The sequence below is a fragment of the Heliangelus exortis genome, chromosome 11 (assembly GCF_036169615.1).
Source record: "Heliangelus exortis chromosome 11, bHelExo1.hap1, whole genome shotgun sequence".
In the NCBI taxonomy this organism is placed as follows: Eukaryota; Metazoa; Chordata; class Aves; order Apodiformes; family Trochilidae; genus Heliangelus; species Heliangelus exortis.
In genome coordinates, this window is record NC_092432.1 from 16810242 (window position 1) to 16823527 (window position 13286).

General features: G+C 46.3%; 1 protein-coding gene across 4 annotated transcripts in view; it reads left to right on the forward strand.

The window, feature by feature from the left end:
• Positions 1–5745, forward strand: part of TRPM1 (transient receptor potential cation channel subfamily M member 1) — a 121535-nt gene extending 115790 nt beyond the window's left edge. For all 4 annotated transcript variants that reach the window (XM_071754944.1, XM_071754947.1, XM_071754948.1 and 1 more), the window contains 3 exons: positions 1067–1266; positions 2248–2380; positions 4170–5745. In XM_071754944.1, the coding sequence (XP_071611045.1) occupies positions 1067–1266; positions 2248–2380; positions 4170–5448 (1612 nt within the window). In that variant the 3' untranslated portion in view covers positions 5449–5745. The remainder of the gene's footprint in view (positions 1–1066; positions 1267–2247; positions 2381–4169) is intronic.
• Positions 5746–13286: the final 7541 nt, after the last annotated feature.

Consider the following 13286-nt stretch of genomic DNA (forward strand, 5'->3'; position numbering starts at 1 on the left):
AGTGGTAGCTATTACTGACTAGAGACCAAGGAGTCAGCAGGTTGGGAACTAGTTCCTGCTGTTAACTCCTGCCATCCCAGCATGCTTGAAAGGGAGAGAGCTACCTGAGGAATTCCTGCTATGCAGGAGACACAGAATGAAGAGTGTCATTCATCATGGGTAAATAATCTCCTGTATACTAAGGCAAAGGAAAAGAAAAGATATGTGTATCAGAATTCTCTGGTTTCACAGAGATGCTTTAAGTGGTTTTGTCAATGTGGATATTTGAAAGCACAGGAAGTTAGAAAACAAGTGGACAGAAGTTAGAAAAAAAGTGCTGAATTGGAGCGAGCTGTCTGAACATACTTTGAAGTTGCTTGAAAAGTTTTATCTGAGACAGAACATCAGGTTGGCTTTCCCCTGATTGGTATTTCATAGCCAGGACTATCGTTCTCCTTCATATCCACAGAATTACAAAACAAATATATTTATAACATTTCGTTTTGGGAAAAAGCTTATGAAGCCTTGACTTCCAAAACCAAATGCCTTTATGAGAACATGCAGTGTTGTTATGTCAGAAGCTTCACTGAAAAAACTTTCAATTTAGGCCTTTTTGTGAAAACTTGAAAAGTCCACTATGTAGGTCAAGCTGATTAGCATATGAAAGGCAAACTATGTGAAGCTTCTGGGTTTAGCATACAAAATGCCTTTCACGGATTTAATACTTTGTGCAATATCGAATACTGGCATGTGTTAACAGAAATACTTTATAACCAAGCCCCGAAATACCAATTATGGGATTCATAAATTGTGCAAGTTTCTTTTCACGGACACCTAAAGGGCCTTATGCAGCAGGGGCAAATAGACTGTTCTGGGTGGCACATTAGGGATGCAGAGCACCTTCTGCTTTGCTGCCTTCCAAAGGAGTAGCTAAATATGTTAATCACTAGTTCAGCAGCAGCATCAAAGAGCTAAACCAAGCAAGTCATGAGGTTTCACGTTGTGATTTCGCTGCTGCTTTTTCAACATGCTCGATGATGAATAATTCTAAAGGCCTCATAGAAACTGTACCTATGTTCCCTTTCAGCAATACCTTCTTTGAGGTAAAATCAATATCCAACCAGGTCTGGAAGTTCCAGCGGTACCAGCTGATCATGACATTCCATGACAGACCTGTCCTCCCACCACCAATGATTATCTTCAGCCACATGTACATAATCATCAAGCGAATCTGCTGTCGCTGCAGGAAGGGTGAAGGAGACCAGGATGAGCGAGACAGGGGACTGAGTATGCAAGAAATGTTCCTTACACTGAGCTCTTTGCACCATACTTGCAGAAAGCAGCAGGTTTTCCAATGCTGAACTGTTGGTTCATGTTGATGGACAAATTTGTTTGCAGAAGACAGAAAGCGACAAAATTTCAATCAACTTAGCAGCTCATTGGGCTCCTGAGAATATGCAGTGCTGTGATGCTAATGAAGACTTTCTTTAACATGCTTTCTTAAAACAGTGAGATGGCATCTCATCAAAACCAGTTTCTGTCTTCTATAGTGTCAGCTCTGTGATTGTGAGCAACCTGTGTCTAAGTGTATCCCCACTTTCATTTCTCCATGTTAGAGACTGATCTGTTGTTTCCCAGAAGAACTGTGAGATTCTTCTCCTAATATCATCTGAAACTGTTAACTTATGCCTCACAGAAATAATGAGATTATAATTAACTCAGTATTTCTACATTTCACAGGAAACTTTTTTGAAAGTAATTACATTTCTGCATAATGTGTTTCTGAGTTAAAAAAAGGAAAAAAAATGGGAAAAAAAAAAAAAAAGTTTAAAATCTGACCAGGCCCAAAGAGGCAAAGTCATAAAAAGACTTAATAATTTCCTCACATTCTCCTTACATGATTAGAAATTTTTGACACAGCACTCTAATCCAAAGAATGTCTGAGAAACAACCTGTTACATCTGATGATCTGTTGCCTACAACAGTCATCCTTTTAAGAACATTGAAATAAAGGAACCCTCAAACTGGCAGAGACTGACTTTATTTTGTAAAATCTAGTCAGTTTGTTCAATGTCTGTCTCTGCTGTTAGAGAGTGCAGATGTCATAGAGAAAATATAGGCTTGAGTGGATGGTCACAAAAGCAGATGATGGCCAGAATGCGTTACATTGCCTTCAGGGCTGTCCAAAACAATCTGCTAAATTGGACTGAAATTGATTGCCAGAAGTTCTGAAAAAGGAAATTCATATTTTCTATTTCTGTCTTGCAGAGTTATTTCTGAATGATGAGGAGCTAAAAAAACTGTTTGAGTTTGAAGAGGAGTGTGTGGAAGAGTACTTCCAGGAAAAAGAGGATGAGCAGCAATCATCTAATGATGAACGCATCAGAGTTACTTCTGAAAGGTACCTATTATGAGAAAAAAACCCCACACTGTTTATCTGGAACAGTGTTTGGCTTTTTGTGTCTTCATGATAACCAAAGTTGAGTTCAAGTACAAAAGACTAGATGTAGAAGAAACCTCTCACCAGTTCAGAAGCTGATCTGAAACCTGAGTAAATATCTCTGTGGGTGCATCTCTCACAAGAGCAAGCTTTTTGTTGTTCCTACTGGTTTGTCACTAAGGCTGCTGGCTTGGGTAGCTCTGGCATAGGAACATTTTTGTCCGTGACAAGTATTTTTCCTCTCGGATGACAGTCACGCTTTTTATCTGTTTGAGCAAATTCGTATTTGTTCAGCTTCCAGCAGTCATCCACCCGTGGGAAACATGTTGGAGCTTTCTGACAAAAGCACTGAGGATTCTTCCCTTGGACCTATGGTTTGCGCTAGGGCCCAGCACTCACAGCTGCTGAATTTTAATCTCTGGCACAGATTCCTTTGGAAGCTTTGAACAAGCATTTAGCTTTTCAGTATGAACTTCCCCATTTAAAAGATGGGGAATATTCACATGTAAATCATTCAGCTGTTCTGAGGACTAGGTGATGTTTGTTGCTGTGTAAGCACACAGCAGCAGTTTTCTACCAGGTCACTTGGCAGCAAGTTCCCAAAGGCTCTGCCTGTTCTGGTAGCACTTTCAAGTCAAAGGATGAGGTCTTTTGTCACTTGCTTGAAATGATGAAAAATTCTTGCTGTCGGGGAAAATATACACAGTTTAAACACTTTCACTTTAATCAATCTCGTAGTATGTTGATGATGAGCTACTCCATATATATCCTGCTATCATTTTTTATGAAGTAGCTCTGTGAGCCATGTAATCATTTAAAGGTCAAGCATCATACTTTTCAAGGGAGGCCTTGAATATCTCGCATTATTAAATGCAAAGTTTGAGAATAGAGAAACAAATGAAATCTGCTACATTCATTTGAGTGGTTTCTGTCATGCTCTTTATCCACAGAAATTTGTCAAAATCCTAGATATTGTGGCAGAGAATAAATCAGGGGTGGCAAGCCTCAGTGATTCACTATGGTCCATGACCACAAAGCAGATTTGCTTATTTCTTATGGCTTCTTCCTCCAAATTCTTTGTCATCTTTTGTGTGTGAGATCACAAGAATGTTGACCTATTCCCACACTTGAATTACTAGTGTATCCTAATGCACTACTTGTATATGCATTCTTCTGGTACCATAACCTCCATTGCAATGTAAATGATGAAAAAGAATGGGAAAATATCATTTTAATTGTCCGAGACATTAATTCCACTCCCTTCAACTGATACATAACAGAAAGATATTTCAAGAGTAAAAGTAATCCCATACACACCAGCGTATGTTATCTCTTGTACAACTACAGAACCTGTTTTACAGCATGCCTTGATGCCATTTTAAGTCATCCTGTGTGGTTTTGCAAAACAGCTTTCATATAATTAATGAAAGCTTCAGAGTGAAAGAGAACAACTGAAAGTGAAGTGGGTGACACACTCAGAAATGTTAATAGTAGGCTGTCCCTAAGGGCTGCAACTCTTGTGCTCTCCTGGCACATAAATAACGGCAAAGCTCAAGTAGATTTCTGTGAATTATGGAGAGCAGAGATGACAAGAAATTGCACATGCTTTTGATGCTAGGAAAAAATAATGGTGAGTGATACTTAGCACAAAATCCTGCCTTGCAAAGAGATCAGCAGTTGGATGCTTGTAAGGGGTTACTGCACCATTCCACAGCTTCTGTTCTGTGCTTCCTCTTTTTGTACCCCACAGAGTTGAAAATATGTCTATGAGGCTGGAAGAAGTGAATGAAAGAGAACATTTCATGAAAGCTTCTCTTCAAACAGTCGACCTGCGACTCTCTCAATTGGAAGAACTATCTGGTCGGATGGTGAATGCTCTTGAGAAGCTGGCAGGTATTGACAAATCTGAGCTGACATATTCACGTTCACGGGCTTCATCTGAGTGCGATGCTGCGTATCTCCTAAGGCAAAGCAGTGTTAACAGCTCTGATGGGTACAGCATGTACAGATACCACGTCGGTGGCGATGAGCTGACATATGATGGCAGTACCACTCCAATGTCTCCAGCCATGGGACAGCATAAAAAAGCCCTTTCTATTGATGCGAAAGAAGATGGAGCAGACCCGAGGATGCTGGTTCCAGAACACCAGGCCAGTCTCCAGTATACCTCTGGTGCTAATGCTATCACGGCAGCAGATGATGGCAAATCTACGTTAGAAATTGCACAGAATGTTTCCAAGCCCCAGTCTGGTGCAGGTGGCTCTGGGGATGAAAAGGAGGGTGTTTTCAATAGTGATGGGATGGTTCCTCCAAGTATAAACCAGATGGAAGCTCTTGTGAACAATCAGTCAGTACCAAGACCAGATTTTCAGAACGCTCAGTTAAAAGTAGAACATGCCAAGCTAGAAGCAACCATTTCTTATCCCTTGGATAAGTCTAAAGCGATGCGCTATTTTCCTCCTGAAACGTTCAGTACTTGTCAGACCACTATGATGAAGTCAAGGAGCTTTATATTTGCACAGGGTGGGAAGCTGGTTGGAGGGGTTAACAACTGGACTGCAGAATACAGTACCATTATGGATCAGGTGTGCCCTTCTACGATTGAACAATGGGCCACAGAGTGGAAATATGAAGTTGAGCAGCAACTTTCTCAGGAACGTCCTCCAGAATACCCTGGTGTTGTCTGCGAAGCAGAAAGGCAAGCAGAGCAGAAACAGTTACAGATGGACACAGATGATGACAGTGATGCTGGTGAAGCAGGTATGAGTGCCTCTTATACCTCTAAGCCTGCCACTGTCAAGGCTGAGAAAGAGAACTTGTTATCAGTAAAGCCAGAAAGGACTTCTGGATTCCCATCAGTACGGTCAAAGAGTTTGCACAGCCATCCTCGAAAAGCCAAGTCTGTAAAGGACAAATTAAGTAGACCAGGACACGCCAGCAGCGTAACTAATTTAGTGGTAGCATTTGGCAGTGCAACAGAAGAACAGAAAGCTCGGCAGGAAAATGCATCCACAGAAACAGAATGTTAAAGTGGTTTATGGACTTGGCTTTTTCAACAGTCAAGACAGCACCATGACTAATTGAACAAATCGTGGATTTTAGAAATTATTTCCGAAGAAAGGTTTTTCACATATTTGTTTGTTTGCATTGAAAACTCAATAGTTACGTGTTCTGTTTTCAAAGAAATGCTTGCGGGGTCAGGTGAAAAGGAGATGGGAGGGCTGATAAAAAGTAGGCACAGTCCACAGATGCCAACAGTACAGATTTGTCTTCGTTCCCTTTCAGATTCCCTAATTAGCTCATCTACTGACAAGCTCTTTATAAAACCTTTTGAAAGAAGGATAACATTATCCTGTAATATGTTAGAAAATGGTTTTGGTTTTGGGTGGTTTTGTTGGTTTTTGGTTTTAATCAGAAGACTTCCTAGACTGAACAAATTCTTAAACCAGCCTTGGTTTTTATCCTCATGCGGCTGGTCTTTGTGGCTCTTGTGCTATTCAGGCCAAAACAAAATTGTTGGAAGCAAGGAAAAATGCAGTCCTCCCCTTCACTTCTGTTTTAATGCATGCTTCTTAGTTCCACTTTTATTAAAGTGCAATATAGCATTTTTCATACACAGAAATAGGTCTAAATGGCAAAATACAGTTGAATTTGTTAAAAACTGACACAGAAAGCCATGTGTAGATGTATTTTTGTCCTTCCTTGAACTTTAGTGACATGATCTTTCTCTCAGGATCATATCTGTCCCCACCCCAAAGCATGCTGACAGCCTTAAACTGTTCAAACCCAGTGATCATTGTTTCAAAATGTTTAGGGAGGTTTTAAGTCTGTGACGTATATGGACATTTTATAACTTGAATTTAAGATCTGCATTAATATTTTGTACAAACAGGGGTTACCATAGAGAAAGAACCTGTCTTTTTTAACTGCCTTTAGGGAAAAGAAAAGACAGCAGGGAAAGATGTTCTGATTGGTATCAAAATGTAGCCAATCTGCTGTAACAGGTAAGGCAAAGATTGATGGAAGTCTCTACAAATCCATTGACAGCATCAGCTTTTTATGGTTTGAATTGTATTTTCATACTCCATCCATACTTACACCTTGAAGTACTGTCACCACACTGAATCTTCATGATAAGTGCAGGGACATTTCGTAAAGTTCTGTCATCGTTTCTTATGGACTTTTGGTGGCTTGGTCTTATTAGCAGGTTTACTGGTTTCACTGTTGTCAGAACAGTGTTGACAATTTGCTTTTCATGTGGGCTTCTCTTTTATTCAGCTTTAGGGAGCCTGACATTTTGTAAAAATGGAATGATATTTGAAGTTGTTTCACTTCCATGTTTACTTCTGTGTTACCGTTCTGTGCGACTACACAGCCATTTTGTATGTGTGGTTAAAATAGCCTCCTATTTGTCCATGCCTTTTTATTCTTTGCCTCCACACAAAGGGATGCAGCTTCCAGCACTTTGCTAAGCAAGCAATATGCATTGTGGAACAAAAACACGTGTCGCATACCTCTCGTTACATTGTCCTTATAAAATGTGTGTTAAATCACGCTCTGTTTGACCAGTTATTTTTTTAGATTTTACATTACAAATCCATTAGATAGCACAGAGGTTTCGACCACAACCATTTCACCCTTGTATTTATTTACTTTGTGTAAAAATATTTATAAAGAAACATATGAAAAAGATGTGAACTTAATTCTGTATAATGATTTTAATTATCCCTTTTTGGAAATTGTGTCAATCTGGGACTAGCTTGACTTCGCTCTTACAAACCTCTCTTATTGCAGAGTCACTCTTTCTACTTTAGACATGGGATTTTGATACCTGAGAACCAAGGAAGTCTGTCTTGCATTTGTTTAGTAATCAATTAAATTAATCATTGAAACCTTTCAGCTATGGTCTCTTCATACTGCTTCTTTGGATCCTTTCCTAGGTTCTGGATTTAACTATCTTTCACAAAATGTGTATCTGTCCTAAATAAAAAATCAAAGAATATAAAAATATGTAAGGTTTTGCCAGAAAACAGAAACAGAAGGGTGCATAATCAAGGATGTCAACATGTTTATTTCAGTAGGTCTGCAAGTTCCACAGGATCGTGCCCTGTTACACAGTGTCGTGGGTAGATAACCCACTGGCACAAAGCCTGTTTGCTCTCCAGCTCTTGCTACGGAGGAGGTGACTTTTCAGAGTGTCAGTAGTACTTAGACACCTTGCTGGGGTCCCCCCTAGTAGAGCTGTTGCCAGTGCATTGCATCTGCACAGCTGCCCTGTCTGACTGGTGACTTCTGGTTGAACGAGTGTTAACTCAAAAGCTTGTTATGAGCCACAGGGAGACAGACCTTGTACGTAAACTCAGGAACTTATTGTTGGTGTAACATTTGGTCAGTCTGATATATGGATTAGGGTCAGCCTAGCATACAGGAGGTATCACTGAAAAACTTGTTGGAAGAACAAAACTGCAACTCACCTGACATCTGTCAAGTTCTTGGAACGTGTAGAAGACTTCTTCCTCACACAAATGTTGCATGAGCCAATGAGGAATGGGGCACAGCTGGACTTACTTCTCACTAACCAAAACATCTGCTCTGTGACATGTTCTCTAGTGACAGGCTTGGCTGCAGGAAACACAATATTGTGGAGTTTGGGATACTGCTGAGCACAACGAAGGTTCATTCAAGAATGAAGGTTTTAGGTTTTAGAAGATCAAACTTCAGCTTGCTCAAGGCTCATTTGGAAGAGATCCCATGGGAAGCTTCCATGGTGGAAAAAGGAACTAGTGAATGGTGGGATTTTTTTCTTGTAAGCAAAAACCAGTTCATCCCCTCAAGAGGAGAGGGAAGCACGGGGAGCAAGTGATTATAGACCCATTAGCTTCACTTCAGTCCCTGGCAAAGTTATGGAGTGAATCCTCCTGGGGACTGTCACAAATCAATTGAAACATATAAGCAGAAAAAAACAGCATGGATTTATCAGGACAAGTCATGCCTAATAAACCTGATTACCACCTATGACAAAGTAACCTACTCGGCTGATGCACAGTGAGCAGTGGACATGGTCCATCTGGGCTTTTCCAAGCCCTTTGATACAGTACCCCACAGCCTTCTCCTCCAGAAACTGACTTGGCATGGCCTGAACAAGTGGGCTGTGCAGTAGGTGGGGAACTGGCTGACAGACTGTAACCAAAGGGTGATAGTAAATAGTTCATCCTCCAGCCGGCAATGAGTCACAATTGGAGTCCCCTAGGGACTGATCCTGGGGCCAGTGCTGTTCAACAGCATCCTGGATGTTGGGATCAAGAGCACTCTGATAAAGTTCACTGATGACACCAAAATGAGTGGAGAGGTTGACACCCCAGAAGGGAGAGCCTCCCTCTAGGATGATGTAGACAGACTGAATAAGTGGTCTGCCAGGAAGGTTATGAAGTGCAAGGTCTTGCACCTGGGAACAGAGAACCCAACAGTGGAGTTCAGACTGGGATCTACTTAGCTAGAGAGCAGCCTTGTGGGAAGGGACCTGGGGGTCTTGGTGGACAACAGGCTCAACATGAGCACTGTGCTGCAGCAGCTGAGAAAGCCAACAGGATGCTATGTTGCATCAACAAGGGAATCACCAGCAGAGACAAACCATCATCCTGCTCTACTCAGATCCTGTTAGTCTGCACATGGAGTACCACGTCCAGTTTTGGTCGCTGCTGCACAAAAAGGAGGCAGAGAAGCTGGAGAGAGTCAAGAGAAGAGCCACGAGGATGATCAGATAACTGGAGATCCTGGCATACAAGGAGAGGCTGAGAAAACTGGATCTGTTTGACCTTGAGAAGAGAAGTCTTAAGGGAGAGCTTATTACAGTGTTCCAGTACTTAAAGGGCAGCTACAAGGAAGATGGAGGCTCCCTGTTTATAGGAGTCACATGAACAAGACAAGAGGCAATGGGCACAAATATTCCTCGGGAGACTCTGCTTTAACACAAAGGCAATTTTTCACTCTGAGGACATTCAGGCATTGCAATGGTCTCCCAGGGGAAGTGGTGGATTTCTCCACCCTGGGAAATTTTAAATCTCAGCTTGACCGGGTGCTGAGACATCTTAAATAAAAAATATTACTAGAAGGGTTGAACCAGATGAACCTTGAGATCCCTTCCAGCCTGACATTCTTAAAAATTTCTTTTATCCAGTCAAGTTCTGGTCTCCTCGGGGAGTTTGTTTTCTTTCTAATTATTTCTCTAAGTAATTAATTAATTAATCAATCTGTAAGATAACCAGGTTTGGAATTTTACTCGCCCCTTTTCTGTTGTGGTTTGATAGGCTGTGCCCTGCAGTGAGTCACCCTTACTCCTCACTTTGCCTTTGTGCAAGCGAGGAGCATGGACTGTCCTGGCTGACCCCACTGTCAGGGCTCAGCAGCAACAGGATCACCTCCAACAAGCCAGCCACAGCAGGAAGAGTTTCAAATCAGTGAAAGTACGTGTTGGGGCCTTAGTAACAGGTGAATCACAGAAAAACTATAATTCTTTGAATACAGAACTTTCTGTCTAGAGATTTTCAAGAGCACTGATTGATACCCACATTGTTGCTCTCATGCTAACTGCAGACTCAGAACTGCTCATCATCCTCTCTGCAAGCCAGCCATGTCCTTGTGCCCCATGTTCATGGGAGCGTTAGACCATTCCTCATCCTCACCTCTGTAAACAGGAGCACAAGGTGCTGCACTACTTGCTACCACCCACATCCCCACCCCGTTTTGGTAGTCAGGTTCTTCTATCAGGTCATTAATTTGTGCAACCACACCGAGGTCTCAGGTAAGAACTAGACCCCTGAAGGGGTGCCATGACCCTGCAGCTGGTCAGGGACTCCTCAGCCATACTGGAGCTGGTGGGGTGTGAGTGTGTGTCTGTGCCAGAGTAGAAAAATGGGAAGCAGAGGTGTTAATCGTAAAACAGGAGTGTCACAAGGCAGAGTGGACCCTGGAAAGAAAACCCAGCACGCTGCCCTCTGCTTTCTGTCCGGCAGCTTTGAAAGTAAAAAGCTGTTTCTTGCTTCAGCGGTCAGTGCAGAGAACTGGCTGGGCATTCTCTTTGCCACCCAGCAAGATGAGAAAGGGAGAGTTTTCTGCGGTGTTTCTCTCGAGTGGCCCGTCTGAAGGCGGGGAGAAGCGATACCTGCTGGGACTTGAGCCCTGGCAGTGCGGGACAGGGACACTGGAGGGCAGCGGTGACTTGCTGGGGACCGAGGCTGCAAAGCAAAGCGCAGCCCAGCGCTGGATTCCCCGCTCAGCTCCTTTCTGCCCGGCTCTGTCCGGGCGGCGGCGAGGACACCTGGAGCCCCCCTGGCCGGCAAGGCCGTCCCCCCACAAACCTGCAGCGCATTCAAACCTCCCTCGTCCTCCCCGGCTGCTCAGCCCCCCCGTTTCCAGCCCTGCCTGCAAAGCAGAGCCCCGGAGCAGCCCCGGCCATGAGCAGCCGGGCCGGGCACTCGGGCTGATGCCCTGCAGCTGGGCAGGGGCCGTGTCCTGGGGGTGGGCGTGGGAAACCTGGAGTGGGGAGCACAAAAGCCGCCGTAAGCACAGCCCCTTCCAGGCGAGCAGCAGTTCCTGCGTGCAGGGCTGGGGAAGCGGGGTGGCTGCTTGCCGGCAGCTCCTTTCTGGGGAGTTTACTGAGGACACGTGAGAGGAAGGAGAAAGCGGGACCGGTCTGGAAAAAGGGCAGGACGATGATCCGGGATCCACGTGGCCTGGGAAAGGTATGTGGTGGTCTTGGGGCGAGCGGGCGGGCTGGTGAGGGTCGACCACCTCCTTCCGGCCGTCTGCGAGCGCTGCACGGAGCGCTGGGGCTTCGGTGCGATCGTCCCTGGCCGACGGAAAGCAGCGGAGGGTGCTGGAGGGTCCCGCTGGGAGCCCGGAGCAGCAGTGTGCGCCTTTCTCTCGTCCATGCAGGGAACAGAGAGCACCGAGACGGCGAGAAAAGGTGTTCCGGGAGCTGTTCCAGGGGGTGGGAAGAGGTCGGCGCATGGAGGGTGCTGATGGCTACCTCGGAACTGACAGCTCCTAGCTTTAGAGCATCTGCTGGAAGTGGCGAAGGATAAGTTTCCCGTTCCGTCGGGGGAGAAGAAGCGCACCTGGCAGGTTTGAGGCGCCCTGGCCGGCTTCGGGCAGCACCGTCTCCTGGTGAGCAGGGCTGGGTTTTTGGTGACGATATGGTTGGCTTTCTGCCGTCTCGGTCCTTGGGCAGCCCGGAGGGAGCGGCAACCGGGTTAGGAGGGCGAGAGGCAGCGTCTGCACAGCTGGAGAGGGACAAGGGCAAGGGAGTTGGCTGGCCCCCCCGGCCCCGCAGTAGTCGGGGGAGGGCCCTTTTCCCAGGCAGCTTTTGTGCCTGCCGGCGGCGTGTCCAGCGTGACACCCTGGAGTCGGGGCGTGTGAGGGCATTTGTCCCTTGACTTCCTGCCTGTAAGAGCCCCTTGGCGTTTTGAGGGGCCCCCCCTGGCCTCCAGGCAGCCCCGGGGAGGGGGGGGGGGGGGGGAGCAGCTCTGGGGCTCCTCTATCCTGCTCGAGGGCAGGGATGGCTCCCCAGACACTGGCTGCGCAGACCTCGCTCTCCCTCCTGGGCAGTTGTGTTTGTGCGTGCTCGTCCTTGTGGGTGTGAGCGCGCGAGCGCGTGAGCTTGTGCTTTAGCCCCCCTTGCAAGTGGCTGCAGTTTAGCTGCAGTTTCCCAGGGGGGAGAGCGGGGTCTGTGCAGTAGCCAGGGGTCCCCTGTGAGGCCGCGAGCGGAGGGAGGGTCCGGGGTCGCCCCTTTTTTGGAAGGAGGGAGCGCAGCCGCTTGAGCACCGGTGGTGCGGGCGAGGCGCCGCGCCGCGCGGCGCCTGTAGTCAGGGCCTGGGTCTGTGCCTGCGTGGCTGCCTGTATTGCTGACAGCCCTGGAGTCAGAGCGTGTGTCCCGAGCCGTGGAGGCCTGTGTCCCCAGGCAGCCCCAGCTCCCCGTGAGTAGGGCTGTGCAGCCTCTTTGGCCGCGGCTTTGCACAGCCAGCTCCGTTTGCCCAGGGTGGCTGCCTGGGCGCTCCCCTCCAGCTGTGCCTGGGCAGGTGCCTGGGCTGGTGAGGGATGCTAAGCTCCAGCGTGGCCTTGGTTATAGTGACCGTCTGTTCAGGAACCTTAGGTCATCTAGGAGGGATCCCAGTAAGCCTCCTGTCCTTGAATTTAGGAGGGCAGATTTCAGTCTCTTCAGGGAAATGCTCATCAGTGTGTCATGGGATAAAGTCCTGGAGGGAAGAGGGGCCCATGGGAGCTGGCTGATATTTAAGGATCACCTACTGCAGGCCCAAGTCTGGTATAAACTCCAGGAGGCCAGTGTGGATGAGAAAGCAGCTCCTAAAAGTCTTCCAACTGAAGGAAGCAGTATCCAGTGTGGGAGCTGGGGCAGCTTGATCTTCTCCGGGACTTCTTTGCATCGTGAAAAGGACTTGGGGGTCCTGTTGGATGAAAAGCTGGATGTGAGCCAACAGAGTGCACGCTTGCAACTGAGAAGGCCAGTAGCCTCCTGCGTTGCGTTTGGGGGAGTGGAGATGAACTGTGGGCTACCGTGTCTTGAGTGAAGTACCAGCATTGCTGAGCACTGCTGTGCCTGACATGCTGGAACTTGAGGCCAGAGTCCAAGGGAGCACAATGGCTCACCAGGACTGGTGTTGCTCGTGCAATTTTTTCTGTTCCCTCAGTAGCAGAGTGCAGCCCCCAGTTTGCTTCATGGGGGGAGGCATCGAGTACACAAGGACCTGACAGCACGAGGGGTGCAAGCTCAGCCCAGCCATCTGCCATGGACTCATCCAAACCGCAGTGGAGAAGAGAGGAGGTTCAGAGCTTCTTCAGGACATGGATG